At 41.2% G+C, this 26,515-nt stretch overlaps 3 protein-coding genes across 6 annotated transcripts in view; 2 read left to right on the top strand and 1 right to left on the bottom strand.

Moving 5' to 3' along the window:
- The window catches only part of LOC137947849 (actin-related protein 4-like), a 52,462-nt gene extending 38,520 nt beyond the window's left edge, over positions 1–13,942 (top strand). For 3 of the 4 annotated variants that reach the window (XM_068793657.1, XM_068793655.1, XM_068793656.1), the window contains exons 19-21: positions 519–583; positions 877–945; positions 13,525–13,942. In XM_068793657.1, coding sequence (XP_068649758.1) covers positions 519–583; positions 877–945; positions 13,525–13,570 — 180 coding nt within the window. In that variant the 3' untranslated portion in view covers positions 13,571–13,942. The remainder of the gene's footprint in view (positions 1–518; positions 584–876; positions 946–13,524) is intronic. The other variant, XM_068793658.1, reaches the window with a different exon arrangement.
- A 1,445-nt stretch (positions 13,943–15,387) lies between these two features.
- Positions 15,388–16,885, top strand: LOC137948637 (trihelix transcription factor ENAP1-like). Its single transcript, XM_068794749.1, has one exon. It carries the CDS (start codon positions 15,655–15,657, stop codon positions 16,741–16,743), a length of 1,089 nt encoding a protein of 362 aa, XP_068650850.1. The 5' UTR covers positions 15,388–15,654; the 3' UTR covers positions 16,744–16,885.
- Positions 16,886–23,329: 6,444 nt separating this feature from the next.
- On the bottom strand, positions 23,330–26,151 carry LOC137947737 (cationic amino acid transporter 6, chloroplastic-like). Its single transcript, XM_068793507.1, has 5 exons — positions 25,767–26,151; positions 25,410–25,635; positions 24,814–25,144; positions 24,424–24,655; positions 23,330–24,017 (listed from the first exon to the last, which is right to left on the bottom strand). Exons 1-5 carry the CDS (start codon positions 26,149–26,151, stop codon positions 23,473–23,475), a joined length of 1,719 nt encoding a protein of 572 aa, XP_068649608.1. The 3' UTR covers positions 23,330–23,472.
- Positions 26,152–26,515: the final 364 nt, after the last annotated feature.

Raw genomic sequence — 26,515 nt, 5'->3', positions numbered from 1 at the left:
CCTACTACACTATTGCTTTCTTGAAAGATGTCTTGTTCTGGTGTAGATTGGATTTTTGATTGGTGTGGTTGTTTCAAATTTTGATTCCTATGTCTACTGACTCTTGTACGATTGCATGTGATTCTGTTAGTGATCATGACCTTGTTTATAGGCAACAAGTGTAACTAAGTAATAAAGTTGATCAATCCCTAAAAGTTACTTTATGCAGAAATTATGCACATTAATTGTTGGATTCAGAACTGAGTCCAAACCTATTAATCTAGAAAAGCGGATAAGGATGGACGTGCTAGTAAGCCTGAAATTTACCTGATGATTTGTTGGCTGCTTTATGTAATATTTACCCGTTCATCTTGTTACCGGTATGCTTCCGAGGACAAGATTTTCAAATAGGTTAGAAATTAAAAGAACCATATAGAAGAACACAGATAGTGGAATGGATGTGAAAGATGGTTCTAAATTTTTTAGACAACTCGAGCACAATTACTATCTCTTTTCAACATTTGTCCTTGGATGAGCAGGAGGCTCCTCAAGCTGCTCGAGTGAAGGTACTGGCAAGTGGGAATGCAACTGAAAGACGATTCAGGTATGATCCTTGTGAACCAATACATCTTCTCATATAGTGTCTCATACAGCTGCATTATCTCCTGTAATCTTGCCTAATATATTTTCCTGAGTCAATGATTATTTCTATACTTACAAAATAGTCCACAAAGAGTTGCAGGATATACTTTGTCTGTGTGAATATTAGCCCTGCAAAAATATGGTAGTGAAAGGATAATGATGAAAAAATTTAGAAACTATTCGCAATAAATATACAAACTAAATTTTCATGATTATTTACTTCCTTTAGTAGTCTGTTTACAATTGTATGCTCAGTGTTTGGATAGGTGGGAGTATTCTGGCTTCACTTGGTTCTTTTCAGCAGATGTGGTTCTCCAAAGCAGAGTAAGTTCAAAGAAGCTCCACTTTTACTGTATCATTAATTTTACTTTTCAGTTAAAATACCAGTATAAGGGTATTTTGATCATAACACAAACACATATTGGTCTCATGAAATTACTCCATGATAGGCTACTTGTCAGAACCTTACAATCTAATTCTGATATGTATTCTGTGAGTTATAAGAGTTTTGCAAATAGGGGCAATTTTGTCCCACTATGTAAAATTAACTTCAATGAAAAGATTAGAGGAGGGCTCGAGTTTTTTGAGCCCTCAACTCAATGCACCATATTGCTGCTTCTTGAAATATGGTAATATGGAAAAGACAAAATTGTTTGAAGCACGGACAGAACCGGAAGCGCCCCTTGTTTTAAAGATAGGGGGACGGATCATTCACTTTTCATTTGATGGTCAGAGGCAAATTGAAAGCTAACCAGTGGTAATTCTAAAGATCCACTGGGGGAAAAGTAGAGATGTCTCCTATGTTACCCGTAATATGTGGAAGTATCGGCATAATTTGATAGAGTCATTTGGTCTGAATGCTACATGAAGAACATAAGCTAGATAACAGAACGGGGAGTCCTTATTGAAAGGGAATTATTGTAATTTTATGTATCTTATAACTTAAACTTATATCTAGGTATCGGGAAGAAATGAAAAAAGGGCAACGAAAGATAGAAATCAATGATTTTGATAAATCTTGGTTTGGAGAAATCTTGACATGGTATTAGAGCTGTGGGAGATCATCGGCGCAGGTATCCTTCGACGTTTTTGGTGCTCTCAGAGGTAAGTTTTCCTCCCGATTTCTCAATTCATCGGATCTAGGTTCTTGGTTTTGATTTGGTTTCGGTGGACTCTCACGGAGTCCTTTTGTGTCGCGAGTTGATCGTCGAGGAAGGTTCTGCGGTGTTCGATGGGAACATCTAGCACTCATTTGGTTCTCACGAAGTCATTGGTTTCGTTTTTGGTGTTCGACGGGAACATCCAGAGAAGGGTACGGGTTCGGATTTTCGTCTTTTTGGTGTTCTAAGGGAACTTCTGACAGTAGTCGACGATTTTCGGGTTCGGATTTTCGTTTGTTTTTGGTGTTCGATTGGAACTTCCGACAGTAGTCGACGGAGCTGTTTGGCCGTGGGAAGGGAGGCACGGGTTTGGTGAATCTGTTTGGTTGCTAGTTATCTGCTTGGCTGTTTTGTCTGAATCCTGGCTGGTTTTCCGAGTTTTCGGAAAGTGTAATCACCACTTAAGCAATTCGATATTTCTATCGAGTGGAAGAAAGAAGGGGAGTTTCAGTTCTAAGAAGGTCTCATCCATTTTTTGGGGTCTGTGTCTGTAGATACAAAACACCAGTCACATGCGTGTACGTAAAGAGGGCAAAGAGGGTTTCTGTCCAGAGAGGTGTCATCTGGATTTTATCATGTCATCTGATAGGTTAGACTCTTTCCCTATTTGTTTCACGGGTAAAAATTACACTGCTTGAGAATTTTAGTTTCGTTTATTCGTTATGGGAAAGGAGTTATAGGGTCATATTGATGGGAGTGATCCCGCACCAAGAGAGGCTGAGGCTTTATCCAAGTGGACAGTCAAGGATGCTAGGGTCATGACCTGGATCCTTGGCTCCGTTGAGCCTCACTTTGTTCTCAATCTGCGGCCTTATAGAAATGCGGTTGACATATGGAGTTACCTCGCCAAGGTTTACCATTAAGACAACACGGGTCGGCGTTTTCAATTGGAGTATGAGATGGCTAATTTCACACAAGGAAGTCTCTCCATTAAGGAATATTTTTCTGATTTTCAAAACCTTTGGGTTTACTATGCAGACATTATTTATTCTCATGTTCCCGTTGCAGCTCTCTCTACTATTCAAGCAGTGCATGAAACCAGCAAGAGAGATCAATTGTTGATGAAGCTCCGTTTTGATTTTGAAATTGCACGGTCTAATCCTCATCCTGTACCATCTTTAGATGCTTGTTCAGTGAACTTCTTTGTGAGGAGCAACGTATAGTAACTCAGGTTGGCTGTGGCTGATGCAACCCAGGGGAGGAATAAGGGAAGAGACATGCGTGCTGTTTACTGCTTTAGTTGTAAAGATTTTGGTCATATTGCTTGGGATTACCCTAGGAAGTTTTGTAACTACTGCAAAAAACAAGGTCATATCATCTCTGCCTACCCCATTTGACCTGAAAGGAAGCATGGTATTGCTTATCATGCCTCCGCTGGTGCCTCTAGTTCTACTGTATTGCCTGTTGCCTCGCCGATTGTTCCTATTCTTGCTGCACCTACAACCTCTGCAAACCCGAACATGCTCACTCCTGAGATAGTACAACAGATGATCATTTTTGTTTCCTCTACTTTTGGGCTCTCAGGTAATCATAAAGTTTCTTCTAAGTCATGATATTTTGACTCCGAAGCTTCTAACCATATCACCAATATTATTGTTTCTCTTTCCAATGTCAGAAATTATGACGGAAATCAGAAAATTAACACTACTAATGGCAGTTCTCTGCCTATCAGTGCTGTTGGTGATCTTTCCTCTTGCTTAACTGATGTTTTGTCTCCTGACCTTTCCACAAATCTTATTTCTGTTGGTTAATGGTGGAACAACTCTTTCCTCTCTATGTTTTTCCTTCCACCATTAGTCCTAGTTTTCCTTTTCTTTCATTTGCATGTAATGTTGTTAGTTTTGGACCTAAGATGTGGCATAAGCGTCTAGGCCACCCAAACTCTGATGTAATTCGAAAATCATTTAGTTCTAGTGTATTGGGACAAAAATCATGTTCTTCTCTTGATCTTTGTTTTGAATGTCCATCATGCAAACTTGGCAAAAGTAAAGTTCTACCTTTTCCTCATCATGCATCTCATGCCTTACAATGTTTCAATATTATTCATACTGATGTTTGGGGGATTACACTTGTTGTTTCTCAAGCGCATTACAAGTACTTTATCACCTTTATTGATGACTGTAGTTGGTTTACTTGGGTTTACTTTCTACGGGCTAAGGCCGAAGTTTTTTTAGTATTTAAGCATTTTCTTGCACTTCCAGAGACTTAATTCTTTGCCAGCATCAAAGTCTTGCGCTCTGATTCTGGCAGAGAATACATGTCTAATGAGTTTCGGGACTTTCTTCAACGCAAAGGGATCGTCTCTCGTCCTTTGACACCACAACAAAATGGTGTTGCTGAGCGAAAAAATTGTCATCTTTTTTATGTGGTCAGAACCCTTTTACTTGAATCATCTGTTCCTTCTCGTTTTTTGTGTGAAGCGTTTTCTACTTCGGTTCATTTAATCAATCGCTTACCTTCTCCTACATTTCATCATGTTTCTCCCTTCTTTAAGTTGTTTGGCTTGTCCTTCATATTCTGAACTTCAGACATTTTGTTGTGTTTGTTTTGTGCATCTCCCTTCTCATGAACGACATAAAAGCTCAATCAGTTAAGTGTGTTTTTCTTGGTTATGTTATACCTCAAAAGGGTTATGTTTGTTATGATCCACATGCTCGTCGTATACGTGTTTCTCGGAATGTGGTTTTCTTTGAAAATCAATATTTCTTTCCATCTCATGTTGAGCTGCCATCCGCATCTTTAGCTCTTCTGCCTAGCTTTGATGATTCTCCGACAATTGTGGAAAAGTTCAAACCTGGTTTTGTGTATGGAAGACGTAGTAGACATGAGTCTGGTTCCACTTCCTTTGTGCCCCCTCACGATCTGTCTTGGCGCCTGATCCTACTCCTGCTCCAGCTTCCACCACTCTTCGCTGGTCTACTCGCCCTTCTCGGCATCCTCATTGGTATGGTTTCTCCTCCACTATCTATCCTGTGGCTACTTTAACCTCTATTTCCATTCCCACTTGTTACAAACAGGCCATGGCATCCTCATTGGGAACTTCGAGCACTTGAGGAGAATCACACTTGGGATATTGTTCTTTGTCCTCCTACAATTAAGCCTTTTGGGAGTAAATGGGTTTTCTTTGTAAAACTTCGCTCTGATGGCTCTTTGGATCGGTACAAAACTCACCTAGTAGCTCTAAGCAACAAACAGGAATATGGGATTGATTATGAGGATACATTTGCTCTTGTTGTCAAAATGACCACAGTTCATACTATCTTAGCTATTGCTGCTTCCCAATCATGGCAACTGCATCAAATGGATGTGAAGAATGCCTTTCTTCACGGTGATCTTCACGAAGAGATCTACATGAAGCTTCCCTGTGGTATGACTACTTCTCCTCATGATGTCTGTAAGCTACGGCGTTCTCTATATGGACTCAAGCAAGCTCTCCAGGCTTAGTTTGAGAAGTTTCGCAGTACGCTTTTTACCTTCAGGTTTACACAAAGTCAGTATGATTCTTCTCTCTTCTTCCACAAGTCGGCATCGGGTATAGTCCTTATCTTGGTTTATGTGGATGATATTATTATTACTAGAACTGACTGTGGTTTGATTACTAAGTTTCAATAGCTGTTGCATGCCACTTTCCATATGAAAGATCTTGGCCAGCTCGCATACTTCTTAGGCCTAGAAGTCCATCATCGGGCCAATGGTATTTTCTCAAACCAGCATAAGTATATTCAAAATATTATTACCTTGGCTGGTTTGGAGGATACTTCTTCTGTTGATACTCCTATGGAGGTAAATGTCAAATACAGGAAAGATGAAGGGAACCTTCTAGATGACCCTACTCTCTATCGGCGCCTGGTTGGGAGTCCCATCTACTTGACCACTACTCGCCCTAATATCTCCTATGCCGTTCATCATGTCAGTCAGTTCATGTCCTCTCCTTGTCATCTCTATATTGCTGTAGTTCGGCGAATCATCTGCTATCTTTGAGGTTCTCCTACTCATTGGTTATTCTTTCCTACCGGCTCCTCTCTTCAACTTATTGCTTATAGTGATGCTGATTGGGCTGGGTGTCCAGATACACGTCAATCTACTATTAGGTGATGCCTTGATTTTGGAGACGTAAGAAACAAGATCGTGTTTCTAAATCCTCTACTGAGGCTGAGTATCGTGCCATGTCTACTGCTTGTTCTGAGATTGTATGGCTACACGATTTTCTTGCGGAGCTTGAGTTCCCTCAAACTACTTCTACCCTCTTCATGCTGATAACACTAGTGCTATTCAGATTGCCTCCAACCCTGTTTTCCATGAACGCACTAAGCACATTGAGGTTGATTGTCATTCTATCCGAGATACCTTGGATAGTCGGTGATATCTCTTCCTTACATTTCTTCGGATCTTCAAGTTGCCAATGTCTTCACCAAAGCAATGATTCGATAGCGGCATCAATTTTTGGTTGGCAAATTGTTGTTGATTGACTTACCAACATCAATTTGAGGGGGGATGTTACTGTATATTTGTATTTATGAAAGGGCATTATTGTAATTTTATGTATCTTATAACTTAAACTTATATCTATGTATCGGGAAGAAATGAAAAGGGCATTGAAAGACAGAAATCGATGATTTTGATAAATCTTGGTTCAAAGAAATCTTGACAGTCCTAGGATGTATATGATCTGAACGTGAGTGATTAAGATCCTCACACTTCAATTCTTGAACAGAAGGCCTTTAATTCCTCTTTCTATTTATATGCATCGGTGAGTCTGTTTTCAAGCCGTGACACTGCACACTTCAATTTCTTTTTCCTTTCTATATCTAATTTACTCTAGTTCCTTTGATAATATATTATTCTTGTGATTGAATCTGCTTTGATTGCGCTCCAGCCAGAGACCCCAGGGGATGAATGCGGATAAAGCGGAGATGATCAATTTTCCAAGACCGGGGATAGGAGTCCCAACGAGCATTAAACATGTGGCAACCAAGTCCTCAAGGAAGCAGAATAGGAGCCCAATTTTGCTAAGAATCGACGTCCAAATCCCCCAAGAGACAGGGCACAAAAGAAGCAGGTGGCTAACAATTTTTTCATTAGCATGGCAGAAAGGGCAAATGGGGTCAACTCTGAGTTGGCCACGAATTATGAGGTTGTCAGTAGAGAGAATCTTGTTGCGGCATGCACTCCACATGAAGAATTTTATTTTTGGGGGGGTGCTGAGACGCCATGTGAATTCCATTGCATGCTTGGGACCACGAGTGAACCCTCCTCGAATAGCAAAATTAGCGGAAGAGATTGAGAAAGAGCCACTTTTATCTGGCCACCAAATTAGTTTATCTGATTTGTTAGCTTGAATTTTGGTTGGCTGCAAAGCGTCCAACAGGGGACTGGCTTCATGACCTTCTAACTCAGATAGGCCACGACGAGGCTGAATGTTCCATCCTCCATTATCAGTGACTTCAGCATTGGTACTATTCCTCAATTTTGAAATTTTGAAGAGGCTAAGAAAGGTGTTCTGAAGAGGCATATCACCTAGCCACCAATCTTCCCAGAATCTGATATGATGGCCATCCCCCACATAGAATCGGACTGCCGCTGAGAAAGTAGGATTTAAGAGAGTTTTTTTTTTTAAAGGTTAAGAGATAGAGTGACCTCCATATAGGAGATAAATTCCTTCTGTTTCCCCCATATGTCAACCAATTTGAAGAAATGCCGAGCTTTGAAAGCACCATATTTTCCCAGAAGTTTGGAGTAGATGAGTTGAGTCTCTTTAGAATTATCTCTCTCTTCATTTGTGCGTTTCCATTTTAGATGTCATGTTTTGTTTAAAAATCCAAACTTGAGTTTTCACTCTCCCATTTTTCTCGTAAACAAAAAGATAAGGCAAATTGATCACAACAAAATGAAAATTTTAGAGTTTATGTATGCAAAAAATTAAAAACAATAATAAATGTTAGTAAAGAAAGTTTATTCACACACCACAAATGAGCACTAGAGTTTTGTTATCCATGTTTGGGAAATTCCACTAGTACAACCCCTAATAGCTTGGAAGTTTATAAGAAAGAGATTTCTAATTGATCCTAACATGTTTTAAATATGGATATGCATGCATGAAATATGTTGAAGATGCAAATAACCTAAGGATCCAAAACATTTAAGGATTACAAAAAATACTCATTAAATTCTCAAGTGAACCTGCGGTGGGATATTTACCCGAGCCAAATAAGACATTATTTTGCCCATTTACAAAACGTTGACCTAACAATCACAGATCATTCTAAAGTGATTAATCGATCAATCATGGGTAACGGGCTATATTTTTTGAAGAAATGACTTGTGTATTAGGAGTCAACATCAGTTAAATCACCCCCCCCCCCCCCCCCCCCCCCCCCCCCCCCCCCCCCCCCCCCCCCCCCGCTTTTTCCGATGATTGCAAAAGCCAAATCTATTTAAGGAGCAAGGCCTGATTCATGTCTTTGGAGAGCCGGATTCCGAGACTTCCAAAACTCTTCAGGAGGCAAACTTCCTCCCAGCTAACCAAATGGTACTTGAAATCAGGGTTATTACCTCTCCAAAGAAAGCGCTTCTCCAAACAGAGGCTGGGCAAAGCATGAAGGATAGATAATGGTTTGGAATGCCAGCGATACATGATTTCAGAAGAGTCAACCTTCCTACCTTGCTAAGCAAATGACCTTTCCATGATGCAAGTCACAATTCCATCTTCTCAATAACTAGAGTCCAAAGATCTTTGCAAATGGTACTTGAAATCAGGGTTGTTACCTCTCCAAAGAAAGCGCTTCTCCAAACAGAGGTTGGGCAAAGCATGAAGGATAGATAATGGTTTGGAATGCCAGCGATACATGATTTCAAAAGAGTCAACCTTCCTGCCTTGCTAAGCAAATGACCTTTCCATGATGCAAGTCACAATTCCATTTTCTCAATAACTGGAGTCCAAAGATCTTTGCAAATACGGCCAGTGAACAGAGGAAGGCCAAGATAATTATTACAAGGGGTGGATGAGATTACGCAACCAAGCACATCCGCCATTTCAGAGAGAGTTTGGATTGATATTGAACCCAATCAAAGAAGTTTTCCTCCAATTGACTTTCTGACCTGAGCAGATTTTGAAAAGCCCTAAAAGTGCCTTTACTTTTTTTATATTGTCCATCGTTCCTGCTCCAAAGATCAAAGTGTCATCCGCATATTGAAGCACCGGTATATTGAAAGTTGAGGAGTAGCTGGTTGGATGTAGCCATCCACATTCTTTGGTTGAAACTAGTATAGCAGATAAGAATTCTGCCACATTGTTGAAGAGGAGGGGAAAGAGGATCTCCTTGTCTTCAACCTCTAGTTCCATTGAAGCAACCATAGATTGTTCCATTTAAGACAAGAGAGTACGAAGAGGAGGACAGGCAGCTCCTTATCCAATATCTCCAACGATCTCTGAAGCCCATCTTGCTCATGATGTTGTCCAAAAGAACCCAATTTACCTGATCGAAAGCCTTTTCTAAATCCAACTGAAGTATAAAGATTGGATCCTTCGAGCGTGAAAATTTATCAAACAACTCATGCGCCGCCATTGCTGAGTCCAAGATGTTTCTACCCTTCAAGAAAGCACTCTGGCCATGGCTGATGACAAGTGGGAGAACTATTTTGAGCCTATTTGCAAGGAGACTAGCAATAATCTTGTACGAACTTGAAATCAGGCTGATAGGACGAAAATCATCAGGGGTCTCAACGTTTCTCTTCTTGGGGATCAGTGAGATAAAGGAAGCTCCCATGCTGAGGAAGGAGATGCCAGTCATGAAAAAACCTTCTTACTGTAAGCTTTAAACATAAACCAAGTTATTGTTAGCTAGTGACAAGGGATTGGAGGGCAACCCCTCTTTGGCCAAGGAATCAGCAAGGCAATTATCTGCCAAGGGATATGAACCTAAGAACAGACAGAAGAACATAAATCCTGAATCTCAAAAAACCAAGAAAAAAATCGCCAAGGAGGGTCTTTTTTCTGCAGGCACCAATTGATGATGATAGCAGAATAGCCAGCAAACCTTGGAAGCAATTGTTGAAGAGTTGCTCTAGAGTTGGTCACTTTGAGGGAGCCAACAAAGTAAGCAAGATCGGTGCTAGAGGAGTGGAAAAATCCCCAAAGCCAGCAGGCCTAGGGTTACCCAGGGAAGACCCGTCAAAATTGCGTTTGATGATTCCTTCGACTGGTGGCTGCCATTCGACCACAGAGGAGCTTGGGGGCTGAGAGCCTAGTAGAAGACTAGAAACATCTCAGGGAATTGCTGGATATGTTGCTGAAGGCCTCAAGAATGTGTGGAGCTAGGAGATGTTGAGCATTGGAGTCATGTTAGGCTTTCATCATGATCTTCCTGAGGAATGGAAGGTTGGCACCCACACACTGATCTATCATCCTGAAGGAGCTGGGGAAGCAGACTAGTATCTCAAAAAGATTGTAGAAGAAGCACGAAATGCTCCAAGAGAAGGGGTAGTGGATCAGCAAGTGATCAACACTTTTTGTCAATCTACCCATAGAGCTACTCATAGGAAAGGGAGCCCAGCTAGGAACCTCATCGTTGCAAATTGTCTTTGGTTAGGATTTTTCCATGGAGATCACTCCATGTGAAGAATTGCACTGTATATGTGCCACATAAAGACCAAGCACGACTAGCTCTTGCAGTGGTGGAGGAAGAGTTTGACAAGTTGGTTGTCTAGAGGGCATAGCCGGAAGACACCGAGAAGGCCATCAGGGGTGGGGCACTAATGAGCTTGTCATTTTGCAAGCGCTTATGGTAAATGAGTTCCATCTCCTTGAGCATGTTGTAATCCGCAATGGCTTCAATATCATTTAGAGATCTTCGGAATATGGTAGTCCAGTCAATGCATTGCAAGTTTTGGCTCTTGATGATCTCAACAATGTTGTATCGTTGGCTAATTGCAAATTTAAGGGAAATTTAGGAACTAGTAAAGCAGATTGAGGAGACAAAGAGGATGCAAGGATATCAATACCAACATCTGGAATTGAGGAAACATACCCATCAACTAAGTTTACTTGTTTTATATGTGATGACTCTTTCATTTTAGAAAACACGGATGACATACTTGACATGTGAGCAGTAGCTTCAGAATCGATATCCCAGGTAGGAGAAGAGGACACATGAAGAGCGGACATACCTGAAGTAGCCAGAGTAGTAGTAGGAGTAGGAGCATGAACCATGGATATCGAAGATGAACCAACTGATAATTGAGCTAGGCGATGCATAATTTGTTGTTGTATCTCATCAGCTCCCCCTGAAGAGATAGGAGCAACAACCTTTGATATTGTTCCACTGTTCTCATGACTGGTAGAGTTTGCATAGGCAGACTTTCCAAACTTTATCTAACACCTATCAGAGTAATGGTTATGTTGTCTACCATGGACCCACTTCCTCGACCTTTGCCTGAACTGTATCTACCTCTACCTCTCCCTTAACCTTTCCGGCCTCGAGATGAGTTTGTTGGGCTAGGATTAGGGCTTAAAGTATTAAGTGCAGTGTTATCTGTTTCCGTACTCCCTTTTTCTTCTTTGGATACCAAAGTTGTTTCACGATTCTATTGAAAGTAGTGGGTAACGAAGTTACTTCTTCTGAAGCTAGGATTTGTGCCTTAACGCTGTCAAACTCACCACCTAAACCATCAAGGAACTTCACCATCAGTAATTGGTTCTATTATTTCTTCAATCCCTGCTAGACTCCGACAAATCCATTGTAATATTGTTTAACTATCTTGTTACCGCTCTAAAGATCAAAGAAATTGGTGTAGATTCATGCACTCTAGATAATTTGCTCTTTTGAGCATACAAGTACTCTAAAGAAACCCATATAGCCTTTCTAGTTTCACAATGCATCACTTGATTCCTTAATGTTAAATCAAATACTGTTGACAATCCAAGTCATAACTTGGTTATCTTCAGTTTCCCAATCATCAATCGTTGGGATTGGAGTGTCGTCTCAAATGTACTTTGTCCTCCTTTTGCCCTTCAAGAACATTCTCACTGATCTGGCCTAATTGAGATAATTTGGTCTTGTCAATTCTCATATGTCATAAACACAACATCTTTACCATTAGATCCACCCATATCTCTAAATGGTACATAAACTTCATCCAAATCAGTCATAGAATAAGTAAAGAGTCACCAAAATATTCAATTACAATATCCAAACACTTTCGCAAATTTCAAAGATGTGGGTCCCACTTCATAAAAACTAGGGTTAAGGCAGGAATGAGATGTGCGCAAGTGGTATATGCTCAAGTCAACACCATACTGCAATTAGATAAAAAAATTCATGAATAGACCCAAATAAGCGCTAACATCAGCATACAGGTTGATGATATAGGCACTGGTCTAGGGATAGTTGACACACATCTAACCCTTTTAAGGCAATCAAGCCATGAATAATCCTTTAAAGGATGATAAAATTAGTAAACTTGGGTTATGGCAGAAGAAAAAAAAGAAAAATTGAATTTTTACCAACCAATCACTGAGGAGATTTGAAAAACCCTATTTTTGTGAAGTCGTCTAGATAAAAAGAGAGGTGATGCACTCCCAGCAACGATTATTGCTCTGATACCTTGTAAAAAGTGTAAAAAACCTAGAGAGAGGAGAGAAAGAGAGGAGGAAGAGAAAAAGAAGGCAAAGCTCTGAATGAGCTTCATTGGGGGTTGTGCACAACCCCCAATGCTATTTATTTGGTTTTAAGTCATAAATTACAGAAATGACAAAAATACCCCTCTTACATAGAAAACACTTATTTCCTTATAACTCCCATTTTACTTGTGCCAATGAATATAAAAATTGGACGTAGACTAAATCAAACATACTGAACAAGTAGTGTCATAATATAAATTATCCATTCATGTAAAATGACCAAAATACCCCTAAGCTGATTTTCTTACACCTTCCAATGGAGTTTGGAATCTTAAAAAAAAAAAAAGATTTTTGGCTGTTGGAGACAGTTATCTTGATGCATTTGTCCCAAAGCTCATCAATGTGTAGTAACTGCTGCTCATATCTGAATAGCTTCGATTGTCTTGACTGTATCTCGGTGATTGTACTTTTCCTCTTTCTAAACACCACAATCCAGCCATTGTTGGCAGCATGGACGCCACAATCGAATTTCTCCTTGCCAACTAGACTCCGGCAGTGATCCTCTGTGTTGCTGTTTGCATTCATGACAGTGATGATTCTCGATGAGCGGTTGTCTTCATGCTGCTCCTCGCTGCATCCCATCCATCATGAGTTAGTATGTATTATTTGTGGAGAATGTAGTGTTATTTGATGAGTGCAAAAATTGGTGTGAAAGGAAAACTGGGAATATGAAGACCTCAACGTCTCAAAGTTCAAAATTTAGTTAAGCGTGAATATATGAATTGTGGTTTTAGTGGACATTAATTGGAACAAATATCAAGTTGTGTCAAGGGGCAGACTGTATAACAAAGAGACTCATTCTGGTTTTGCATACCATGGTAAGACCTAAGTTATCAATTCTCGAAGAAGCCATAATTGTAACTTTTACTTTTTTAAAATACTTAGAAACGTGCCTACCTCAACATTGCATGTAAGCACGTCCATATTTAACTAGCTTACTTGAGTCTTGAACAATCTATCTGAACAAGAACTGCTGATTTGAATGTATATAAAATAGTTTACAGACTTCCTTCTCTGCTACGCATGAAAAATCAATGGTTTCTTTCTATTGTTTGATAATCACAGGTTTGAGGAGCATGGAGCATCATATATTCAAAGGAAATGCCCTTGAAGTGTCCTGATTCCTTAATGGGAAGGACGGTATGGACTCTATCATCTCTCCACCCAGAAGGCTCAATCAAAGTCCTTAACACTCTCGAAGATACGCTTCATCCTTTAGGTTTTTTCAGTCTTTCCAAGATAATTGATTGCAAGTCAATATTCCATTGGACTTTGACTTGTTTTTACTTCAATTACTGAGGCACTCCAACCTTATGAGCAACCTCATGTAGCTTTATTTTGGACGTTCCGTGTGCTGTCTTTGCCAGAATAGTGAAGTGAAATCATGCCTTAAGCTTTGTGAAAATATTATATCTGTAAAATTGCATCCCATCCATTGCACAAATATAGTTGGTTTCCTCATGGGAAATCACATTGTTGTTAACGAGAAGTCAATGCGGCGATGCTTAAAAAATCGCTTAATACTCAAAGAGAATCTGTCAAAGTTTTTTGCACAAAACGTGTTTGTAGATATCAAACTCCAATTTGTAGAATTACAATAGAATCTACTGAAGACTAGGGTAGCATCGAATCAAGCTGATTCTAAACCTGTCTATTTCTGAGCTGAGTTTGATTTAAATATTTCGAATTCAAGTTCAAGCAGAACCTAACCTTGAGGTTTGAGTCCAATAATTTTAACTGAATTCGAGTTCAGTTTGAGTTCTAACCTATATTTAAAATTTTGCATAAAATATAAGTCAAATAAATTATATACAAAACTATGCATACATTTTACTTAAAATTATACATGATTTATGTATATTAACCTTGCATAAAATTATTTATACACTGCATAAAATTATTCATAAAAGGTGTATAATTATGTATAAACTTTATTTAATAATCAAACACAAATATCCTTTTCAAAAGTAATGTTAGTTTTGTCCATTTGTACTCGATCAGATTGTTCTGATTCAAAGATTGGAAAACCAAATCATCATATGCCCATTTTTCATTTTTTTTTTCATAGCATGGATTCATATAACAGTAGTTTTGAAATGTTACCAATCTGTTCTTCTAAAAACTTGAGTGGAGTTAGCATTAAGAAAGTAAATGAAACAATATGAGTCTCTTCTAGAGCCATGAGGAAGAGACAGCCAAAGTTCAAGAAACAGTTTTTTTTTTATGTGCTTGTGATCTTTGTGTGTGCAGGGAAAAAATTATTTCTCCCCTAACTTAGGTCTTTGGTTTTCGACGCGGGGCAAGGGGGTCTAGCGATGCCTGCGAAGAACTGTCGTTGGTGATGGTTACGACAAAGGTGATAGCTACAGCGGCAACAAAATTAGCGACGAAGATAGTGGCTACTGAGACAACGGGTAAGGGAGTTTGTGATGAAAGCGGCCAACAAGCAACTGTCCACGGCGATGGAGACGACCATGGCAACGGACGGGAGAGGCTGGACAGTGATAAGGATCGGTGACGGCAAACGATAGATAAGGGGAGGAATAAATTGAAGTCAAACTCGAAGAGTCGAAGATAACTCCAGCTCCCGGCTCCTGCCTCCTGGGCCCCCGTTAAGTTAACGAACCAACTCACTTGTTTTTTAACTGAACCATAGTTCGGTTAAGCTTGAGCTGTTCGTGAACCGGCTCAATTCAATGCCAAGGTTGCAAGTTGCAAGGATGGAACCGGGTCCCGTTTTACACGATTTCGCGTCGAACCAAAATTACGGCGGAGAGCGGGGGTCTTTGTTTTCGGCCTTGTCTCTCTCTCTCTCTCTCTTTCACGTGGGTGTGACCTGTGGGAAGTTAAAAAAAAGGCTGGAAAAAAGGAGGGGTCAGAGGGGGTAGGGAGGGCGGGGGCCGGGGGAGGGGCAGTGCGGCACTGGCCAGGCGCGTCTTCTTTTAGAGTTTTGGTTTGATAATCAATGAAAAGCGCCCCCACCCTCGGCGCGCTTAGACCCCTCCCCCCACCGCCACCGCTGGCGCCAGCGCCTCGCTGGAGGGTGCGCAGCTTAAGCCACGTGCGCCACCGATAATCCTATCATCAGCGGCGGCTCCCCTAATTTTCATTCATTCCGATAAAGACAATGCACCACCACCCCTTTCACCCCTCCCCCTTTCTGACTCTTACCTACGCCGCTCCTCTTTTTCTTTCATGGCCTCTTCCTCTCCTTCCCCTTCTCCTTCTCCCCAATCCCCTTTCCCGCAGCAACAGGAAGAAGAGCAGCGACAGCATGAGGACGAAGATCTACAGCCGGAGAAGCAGCAGCAAGATAGGAAAGACGATGGGCAGGAGGAGGAGGAGGAGGAGGATGATGATGAAGAGCGGCAGAAGCAACAAGAGGAGGAGCGACAGCACCAACCTCCTCCCCCGCCTCCCCCTTCCTCCCGCCGTCTCCCCCCTCCGTGTTGGACCCACGACGAGACCGTAGCTCTCATTGATGCCTACCGCGAGAAGTGGCACTCCCTCCGCCGCGGCAACCTCAAGGCCTCCCACTGGCAGGAGGTTGCCGATTCCGTCGCCCGGCGTTGCAATTTCTCCCCGCCTTCCAAGACTGCCGTCCAGTGTCGCCATAAGATCGAGAAGCTCCGCAAGCGCTACCGCACCGAGCGTCAGCGGGTGCTTGCTGGTGCCCCGCTTCCGTCCTGGCTCTATTTTCGTAAGATGGAGGCCATGGAAACCGGTGGTTCCGGCGGTACCGGTGGTCCTGGCGCTGGCAATGCGATTGCCGTCAGCGTTGCCCGCCCCCCTCCCCATGTTCCTGCCAAACACAGGATCCACTCATCCCGCTCCTATTCCAATTATGCCAACCAGAGTCCGCCCTCCTCCTCTGAGGAAGATGATAAACCCAATACCCGCAGTCTCCACCGTCTCATGTCCAACGGAGTCGGCGTCCGTTTCCGTATGCCCAAGGTCGACAGAAGCCCTATTCCTGTCAACAGCCCATCTAAACCTAAATCTAACTCTGATCCCATGATGCTCCGGAGGCACTCCTTATCCAAAAAGCGAAAAAGTAATCCAATGGCTGAGATGGTTTCCTCTATAAGACTTCTTGGGGAAGGGTTTATGAGAGTGGAGCAGATGAAAATGGACATGGCCAGGGAGATTGAAAGGATGAGGATGGACATGGAAATGAAGCGGATGGAGATGATTCTTGAGTCTCAGCAACGTGTGGTCGATAGTTTTACCAGAGAGTTCGGGGGGAGAAAGAGCGCAAAGAGGATGCTTTCTCCCGGAAATTAGACTCTTAAAAAGGTTTTGTAAAGTTTGTTTCTTTTTTCCTTTTTCTAGCTTTGGGATCCTAAATGTTAGAGGGGCTGAAGTAAGCTGATACTTTGACTGCTTTCTTTTCTTCTTTTTTAAATTCTTTTTCGCTTTTCTGGAATCTACTTTTCCTCTACAAACTGGATTGGCTTTTCAAAACTCTTTTTTTTTTTTTTGTAATGAATCATGAATATACCTGATCGAATGCTCAAGTAGAGGAAATGTGGGATGTAAGTGCCCTTATTCAGTTCTTCGGGTTTTAGGCGAATTGGTGAGCTCTTAGGTGGTAGGTGCGTATTTAGACATCTCTGAAGATTGCAATTGTGGAAGTTAGTGGGAAGGTTTCTTTGTCTTATTAATCATGCTCTATCCTTGCTCCATCCTGCTATAACCTAGTTGTTGTGGAATTCTTGTGTGTCCTGCATTTTTTCTTAAGAGGCGAAATTCTACAGTTATCAAATTACAGTGAGCCTAGGGGATGGTACCTGAATTTGTTGTGCCATTCCCCAATCTACTGCCTATCAGGTGAAGTAGTTGCAATTATAGATTCTGTGGATTTCTTTTATACCTTTTTGGTGATATCAATTTTTAACCGTAGTTTTTTTCTTGAAATGTGCTTCTGCATTATGCATATTTATACTGCATGAATTCTTGATGAGAGATATCAGGTGAAGCAGATAGTGCCTGTTATTATCATCTCATTAACAAGAACTACCAGCCTAACACTGACTTTCAATTATCAGCTCTGTTGATGACATGACAGCCCATGTATGAATGAAAACGTCCCCAAAGATGACTCTAGGATTGTCCTTGTTCTCAGAATAAGTCAGTATGTTTAAGAGGATGACTCTATGGCTTGGTCTGTAAAGAGTTCCCTTGCCTTCTTTTGTTTTTGTCAATATCTCTTGACTTGAAGCACCTTTCTTGGGTACACCTAGTGTTTTCATCGCTAGGTTACCACAATAAAAATGATCAAGTTTGACTGTTCAAAGTTGAACAGACTCTATCTACTGCAATATTACTTTTTCTTTGGGATGGCTCTGTTTTCCAATCCTTCACGGTCATGCCAAAGCAGGATCTGAATAGAATGTTCCAAATTTGGCTTGTAACTGGGGAGATATCACTCTAGGTTTGGGTAATATCTGAGAAAAAATGCATGTTCCCCCATCCCCCAAAAGAGAAGTTTTGATAAAAGATCAGGAAAATCCTAACAGTTGCTTTTATATTCATTTTATAGATCAAGGATCAGATAGGCTTAAAAAATGATAGTAAGGGCCATAGATCAAATCCATTAGTTTCCTAACTTTCATACAGCACATCCCAAGATCTATGAAATCACTTGGAAGGCAGCTATTTTTCTGAAGTACACGAGGCACCGGAAGTTCAGCTTACGCTTGGAAATTATTAAATTCCTGGCCTTAGCCTCTATTGTCAAGGGTATGGGCTTGGTGAGGTTGCTTCTGCACACATCTTTGATGGCATCTGAAACTGCTGTCCAGATTGATGCATTATTGCACCAAGGTGATCTTTTTTTATAAAAGAAAATGTTATAAGAAGATTCTGTCACTGTCAGTAGGGCTAAAAATGATATGCACAGAATGGTGAAGAAAGAGTTTAAGAAGGTTAATTTTGTGATGAAATTAAATTAGCTGAGGATAATGATTCATGTAAGCGAGCCTAGCATTATTGAGATGAAGCAGTCATGATGATATTGACTCAACTACAAATAACCCTTCATGTATTATTCTGGTAGATTAGTCGTTATAAACTGATTCTTGTAAGTCATGATGAACTGATTTTTGGTACTGTGGAATGCATTAGCCACTTTAATGAGTTTTATTCAAATTAAGCTGTTTTTTTTTCAAGAATTAAACCTCAATCCATTAATATTCTCTTGTAGCTGTAGTCAGCTATATTCTATAATCACATCCTGCTTTATTTGTTGTTCTTATCTGTTTCTGAGACTGAAGCCCTTTAGGCATCAGCTATCTAGGGGACATACTGACCAACGTGCATGTTTTATAAGTTAAAACATGTAACAGCCGGAAATTCGACATGAAGGTTATATATGATGCACCTGTGCCTTTATTTCTCTTGTTGGATTATTTTAGCTGTAAGTCAAAATGTTTCAATGCTAAATTATTCGAAGAATTAGAGAAAATTTGTACTTTCTCTTTTGATCTTCATCGTTAGAGCCTTATCCCACAACTTTCTTGGGATTGACTAAGCTCAATGTCTTCTTCCCCTCAATCTGTTTGGTGAATCTAAGATTGAACAGACGGGAAGACTTCTGAGAGAGATTTGATTTGGTTTGGATGTTATTTGGGGCTGCTGCTTTCCGTTGCTTTTTAATCCTCTGCGGTCCACATACAATGGCAGAGCTCCTTTCTTGGCTGTTCAAAGCAAGAACACGAGACCATCTTTCTTGCATTCCTGCTATCAGGTACTCTGCTTTATTGGCTTGTAATTGTTGGACATTGGATTGTTCTCCCTGTTCCTGTGCAACCAAGAACACAGTTCCAGAGTGGGAGAGAGACAGGTAATTGAACTCATCATTTACATGGTGCACCGGCTAGATCTTTTGTTACTAATCTATGAACTCGTGAGTTATTTCCCGTGATCTTCAAGTGGTTTGAACTTACCTTAAATACCCTTTTAGGTATTCTTCTTCTGCCATTTTCCCTTCTATTCTTAGAAGAATTGAGTAGTAAAAGATGGAATGGCTGCAGCATCTATTACAAAATGCATTCCTTGAAAGAATCCAAGAGGCGAGTTCTTGCATGGCTATCTGGTAAAGCGTAATATTATCCCCAAAGTTTCTAGTTGGGAAAGTGAATGTGGATTCTTTTCCAAATATGAACAGGATAGGTTTACTCAAAATCAATCTGGCTATTGGGGAACAATCAATACACTTCTAATGTCGAATCAGGATCAACTAGGATTCCATCCATAAATCCATTTTCTTCCCTATTGAGCTCAGATTGTGCCAAAGTAAAGGGAAGGTTGTGTTTGAAGATGTTTCTCAAGTTGTGGAAGCTGAGCTACCTATTCATTCTTCTGTTGTTAAAAGCGAGTCATTTGCCCTTTAATTTCTCTTAAAAAGTGTTCTTCTCTTATTGCATGTGTGTCTAGTTAAGGGGAGAGGGAGAAGATTAAGGAGAGAAAATATTATCAATGTATTTTAGACATATGTATTCCAACACAAATATTACGATGTCTATGGCAAAAGCTAGACAAAATAAAAATGCTTAATCAAGTTGCCAAGTTATCTGTCGTAATAATACTCACTAAATAGGATAATACCCGATGCAAACAAGTAAGCCAACACTAACACTAGAGAGGAGTCATCTGGTGCAATCTCCTTTCAAAAACAGAAATAATAAATAAGACATGAACAAACTTAGAAGGAGAAACTAGAGAGGAGTCATCTGGTGCAATCTCCTTTCAAAAACAGAAATAATAAATAAGACATGAACAAACTTATAAGGAGAAACAGGCAGGATGAGATAGATTAGAGAATCAATAGGTACGGAAGTTTAATTTTCCAAGTGGATGCAAACTGAGACACATTTGATTTACCACGTTTCCTTCTTCAAAAGTATCTGAATGGAGCGCGTCCCAACCAGGTAGCAGCTCCGACGTACCGGAAATGACGGGGACAGACAAGCCAATAGTGGCGAGCGGCAACAGTCAGGAGAGCATAGATGAACTCTGCATTTGTTTGCTTTTGACGATGTTGGGTAATGTCCTGGGAATCATCTATGGCGTTTATGCAATTGTTGCCTTGGATCGGGAACGGGGCTAGAAGCCGGAGACGATTGTTGGGCAGCTCCGCCGACTCAACAGAAACGAACACATACAAATTTGGAAGGGATAACCAGCGATGGCGTTGTAGACTTTTAGCAGAATCAGCCTCCAGTTCCGACTCTGAATCCAACCATAGTCCAACCCCAAATAGGACTCTTCCGACTGTGATGAGTCCAGCAGTCTTCATGCCCCTGGCGCCATCTCAATGCTGAAAGAGAATAGCAACCCTCTGTCCGTTAAAGAAACCAGCCAGCAGTAGTCAACGAGGGACACCTCATTACAGAATGGCGCCGGAGACCGGCGAGTAGAGATGTTTCGGCAACATGGTAGGAACAAGCCTCTAGACACAGCAAAGGAGGAAACAATGGACCGGAACGGAGATTCCGATCGTTGATACCATTGACTCCATCTCGAGCTCTATCGCTACAATAGGACTGCTGCTGCATCGAGGAGGAGAATGCTTATCTCAGTTCAGTGCGTCTCTGTTGCTTTTTTATGTTTTTGATGCGAACGTGTGGTTTCATAACTTGAAACAACCCAATTCAACTCAGCACCCGATGCAATGGCCATAAGAATGAGAATGCAAATTCAGGGAGAAGCAGAGAAAAAACCCACATATGGAGTCATGTAAGATTTTTCTATATCTACTCTTCATTGTTAGGGTATGAAAATATTAAAAAGAATTGTAATCTCTCACCAATGTGATCGTATCGATTATCATCTCTATTATAGGTCAAGGTATTGGATTACCAAGGTTGTGTAAATTACATGCAATCCCATCCCGATCAACTCGAAGCATACCATGGAACTCAAAACAATAGTTTCATCGTCAGGGGGTACTATGAATATAATTATCTTGATTACTAGGGAGTGGTGATCGACACAATAGAGTTGTGATACTCGGGAAAGAATGTATTTATGTGCTCAAATGCATGTAGTTTGATGTAAGGACATCAAAACGAATAAACGGTTCACGAGTATCAAAACTTATTGCACATGGTGCACGAGTGACCCTTTCACAGTGTCATATCAAACCAAACAAGTTTTCCACATAGATGACCCTAAAGATGATGCTCCTTCATGTTGGCATATCAAGTAGAACAAGTTTTCAATACCGATGATCCTAAACATAGTGCTCCATGGCATGTTGTGCAAAAGGTGGTTTTGAAGAAGAAGAAAAAAGAAACTTTCCTCAAATGTTATATGTATGTAGTATTAGCATTGCTTCTTTATATAGATTCTCCCACAATCAAGCCTTAGTGTAAGCAAGGGGTCAAACATGAGGTTACCCAGAGGTTAGACTAGTTTATAGAGACATGCAGCCACTAGTTTTTAAATTATCAAAACCATATGTTTCAGTGAATTTTTTGCCAAAACATGTTTTCATATTCTTGGCAGAATTGAGTTTTTGTTAGAAAAACCTACATTAATAGATGTAGCTAGTTTTGTTTTGGTGGAAAAAAAATTGTTGAAATTAGCTTTAACAACTATTTTTGAGGATTTTTCAGCAATTTTTCCACCCAATTTTTTTTTGTAATGTGACCTAGATGACATCATTATAACAATTTTAAAGAATAAAAATAAAAATTAAGATCAAGGGAAGTTTTGTATGTATGAGGGAGATCCTTCCCCTTTGTCACAGTTCTCTCCCCCCCCCCCACACACACACTAAAAGGGGAACGACTACTACACTTCCCTCATACTTTTTCTACCACAAGGAGGGTGGGGCTCTGCCCATATACTTCCTTGGCTTTGCCTACAAGGGCAACAGGACCCCCCTTGCCCTACTACTATTGCACCACGATGGAAACGACGAGGGATCCTTCCCCTTTCACAGTAATGGGGGGAGGGAGAGGAGCAGTGGCCTCTCTCTCTCTCTCTCTCTCTTCCCCAAAGGCAAAGCACTGCTTCACTTCCCTCATACATTTTCTACCAAGAGGAGGGTGGGGGTCTAATATACTCCCTTTGCTTTGCCTACAAGGGCAACAAGAGACCCCATGCCCTACTACTATTGCAACCACGATGGAAACAACGAGGGATCCTTCCCCTTTGTCACAGTAATCGGGGGAGGGAGAGGAGCAGTCGCGTCTCTCTCTCTCACCACGCCCCACCACAAAGGAGAACCATTGCTCCACTTCCCTCATACTTTTTCTACCACAAGGAAGGTAGGGTTCTACCCATATTCTCCCTTTGCTTTGTCTATAAGGGCAACAGGACACCCCATGCCCTACTACTATTGCACCACGATGGAAACGACGAGGGATGCCTCCTCTTTGTCACAGTAATGGGGGGGGAGGGAGAGGAGCAGTGGCCTCTTCCATCTTTGCACATTGAGAACTTCCCTGTATAGGTGATTAGGCTAGGTCAGTTGATTGAATTTGGATTTTGAGCAAATCCGGGTCTTGCCAGGTTATGACTCGAACAAGAAACAAGATCAGGTCCAACCTAGCTGGTCTGATCAGAGTTTCCAGAAGACTAAAACCAACGGTCTTTTCTTTCATATCACTTGAGAAGATTACTAAAAAAAACTAATTTTTTTTTGGGTGGTTTTGCTTTTTTAGTTTTTTTGCCTTCCATCGAGAAAATCTTCTCCATAGATCCTCTATGCTGACTTCAAAATGCAATTCAATTTCTTCGGAATTACTCAGAAGTGCTCTTGTTGTGAGGCAAAGAAAGATATCAAAATATATCCCTTCATAAGATACATTTGCTGTTAAGATATATGATGGTGGAACCACCATCAACAGGAAATGGGGAAAGCGTAGAGAGAAAAGGAGCAAAAGTGAAAGAGAGAAATGGAAGAAAAAAGCCTTCCTCTCTTTCTTCCTACTACCTTTGCTTGATTTATGCACACATTACTTCGCATATATTGGGATGACAACAGAAAGGGAAGATAGTTTCTTAAATTTCCATCTTGATTTGTTGGATTGGCAGAAAATGGTTCTCGTTGCCCACCTCCCTCTCCAGTTCTTCTGCACTATAAGTCGAGTGAACACCATAAAGAATGTAGAATAGTATGATGACACAGCTACATATACCGAACCTCTGGAAAGACTTCTTTCTGAGGGTGGTCATGAGGAAGACGTTGAGAAAGACTGAGGCTGCAGCTGGCCATGGCATCAGTGGAACTACCCACTTGGATGACTTGCGTTGGCAAGGAACCAAATAGTGAAAGACGGCAGTGACGATGATAGATGCCCCACCAAATAAGGCTAGGAACCACCATTTCTCCTTGAATTTCCATGTTAGAGAAAACCCAATTGAGAGCATTGAAAGAAGTAACAGGAAGAGGACCGTAGGAAGAGGGCGGTTGCTGCTGGTATTCACATACCGGTGGTAGATGAGTGCATTGGCTACCAAATAGAACACAAGAAGGGTGCCAATGGAGATCATTTCAATCACGATGCCGAGTTCTGTGAAGAGTGCAATGGATGCTGTGCAGATGCCTACAACAAAGACGACGGTTTTATGCGCTAAGTAACAAGGAAAAATAAAATAAAATCTTTTCTGGGGTCCTCTGACTTGGAATAGAAGAAGATAGGGATGACTGCTCCTCATCACTTGAAAAATCATAGCAGATTGGCTTCTTAAGATATATCATCACCCATTTACAATCTTCTTGAGACTATTAGTGAATTAAAATTTTCAAAGATCAGTGATAAAATTAAGAGGGGAAAAGTTTTAAGAAACGAGCTGTTTCTTTGCATTTCTTTCTATTAGAACATTACTGGCTTCTTACTGTTGATGGAAGTGTATATTCTAATAACTTGATATCACTAGCTCTTTCGATCGGGTTAATTTGTAACCTATGAGGCTTTACTGAATGTGTATAGGGCATTGATTAGTTCTTACCCAAGAAGATTGTGGCATTCAAAGGGGTTCCTGTGGAAGGATTCACCTTGGCAAACCAGTAAGGTACAAGCCGGGTCCTTCCTATGACACACAAGTACCTCGCTTGCCCTAGCATGGCCACCAGTAGAGAAGCCACAATGCCTAAGCTTGCGCCAGCCCCCACAACGTTGCCTGCCCACTTCCACCCCACAATCTTTTGGAAAGCCGCAGAATATGATGCTGTGTCTGATATCTACAAAGCCATGTAAAATGTATTTTCTCAGCCATTAAACATTTCGGGTCACTCATCTTTGCATTATCAAGTGACAGCTTTTGAATTGATGGAGAGACTTTTTAAATTTACTGTAGACCTTTCTGCTGTTAGCTTTACCATATTAAAGCAGTACTGACCTCATTGTAGGGGCTCATCATGCAGAGAGCCAAACCCATGAGGCAATAAAGTGCAGAAACGATGAGAACTGATCCAGCGATCCCAATAGGAAGGCTCTTGGAGGGGTTCTTTATCTCTTCCGCCATTGTTGATACAGAATCATAGCCGATGTAGCTGAAGTAGACTATAGCTGCTCCATCAAGAACTCCTCTAATGCCGAAAGGAGTTAACCCATCCGGGTTGATCAAATTCTTTGGACTTCCATTGCGGAAACCAGCAACTATAACAAAGCCGAAGAAAATCACATGGAATACTGTCATCACGAGGTTTAACAAAGAGCTCTCCTTGGTACTGCAATCTCAAAACAAAAACCGATTAGTCCAATAGCAGCGAAGATCAAAACCCTTTAGTCCACTAGTGACATAAGGAGGACTCTCCACTACTAAATGATGACCAATAAAGGAAAATATGAAGCGGATTTCAAAGATCCTTTGGTTCATATCAATAAACATTAAAAAAAAACAAAGCACGCATTTCCCAAATCAAACAAAGAACTTTAGTAAGAACATAAAACAATGTAAGACGCCGCAGGAAGAGGCGTAAAGAGAGATCAAACCTGTGACAGAGACAGAGAGTGAGAAGTACAACAAGTGCAACAGCAGGGAAATCCAACATATTATAACCCTCCGTCATCCCTTCCACTTCAATCCTCCACAGATTCGCACTCTTTTCCCCGAAAACACCACAGCACAGGTACTCAGTAAAGCTCCGAGCCACCGCAGCATTTGATAGCACATACTCCATCAATATATTAGCTCCACCAAAATATCCCACAAACTCACCTTCATCACATCAAAAAGCACAGATTACCCACAAGTAGTGCCAATCATGAACCCAAACTCAGTTGGATTCAACCTAATTAATATCTAGTAAGAAAAAGCAGAAATAAAAAAAGTCCGAAATCTCGAAATACCAAAAGTCAGTCTCAGGTAGCTAAAAGCTCCACCAGCAACTGGGATCTCGACGGAGAATTCACAATAACACAGAGAAGAAAGAAAAGCAGCTACACCGGCGACTATGTATGAAACGAACACGGCAGGACCGGAGACCTTAAGTGCCACTTCACCTGTTGTGACGAAAACTCCAACACCCAGCATCCCTCCAACACCCAACGCAACAAGATCGTACCACTCGAGCTTCCTCTTCATGTCTGCACAAGATCTGAGCCTCACCCGGTCGAGCTCTTCGCTCGGACTCCACGTCGCCAGCATTCTCTTTCTCAGCCTGTGGGGCGTCTGGGAGAGGGCGTGGAGATAGGCAGAGAAAGAAGTAAAGCCAGGTAAGCTCCGTGTCGCCATGGCCGTGTCTTAATTTTCTCTGCATGCACAGGTTCTTATAGAGGAGGAAGAGAAGTTCCCAAAAAGCAGCCTCTTGTCCCTTTTAACCTCACTCTTCCATCCTAATGACAGATTTGTCCTATATTTAAACCGTTAACGGTTATCATTTATGTGCTTGCCCGCGAGTACCTTTGGGCCTACTCGCGGGCAATGAATAGGCATATCACAATCCTGACACGTGTCAACAGAGGAGTGTCTGTCTTTTGACACTTTAGGGCATGAGGGGGGGCAATGAATACGCCCTCCATTTTTAACAAGTGGTCCACTACATAATCAAATGCTCATCATTCTTGGGAAGGTACATGACTTTGGTTTTGATCAAGAA

The sequence above is a fragment of the Aristolochia californica genome, unplaced genomic scaffold (assembly GCF_029961685.1).
Source record: "Aristolochia californica isolate CCGP_79_NKW_82.1479 unplaced genomic scaffold, dmAriCali1.0.hap1 SCAF_13, whole genome shotgun sequence".
NCBI lineage: Eukaryota > Viridiplantae > Streptophyta > Magnoliopsida > Piperales > Aristolochiaceae > Aristolochia > Aristolochia californica.
Note: the sequence above shows the minus strand (reverse complement) of the source record. Positions and strands in the feature narration are given on the sequence as shown.

Excerpts from the sequence above, each read along its gene's own strand:
- LOC137948637 (XM_068794749.1), top strand. The coding sequence starts at position 15,655 with ATGGCCTCTTCCTCTCCTTCCCCTTCTCCTTCTCCCCAATCCCCTTTC.
- LOC137947737 (XM_068793507.1), bottom strand. The coding sequence starts at position 26,151 with ATGGCGACACGGAGCTTACCTGGCTTTACTTCTTTCTCTGCCTATCTC. Across the intron at positions 25,636-25,766 it reads CTACCTGAGACTGACTTTTG|GTGAGTTTGTGGGATATTTT; the intron begins GTATTTCGAGAT and ends GATGTGATGAAG. Across the intron at positions 25,145-25,409 it reads ACTCTCTGTCTCTGTCACAG|TACCAAGGAGAGCTCTTTGT; the intron begins GTTTGATCTCTC and ends TTGAGATTGCAG.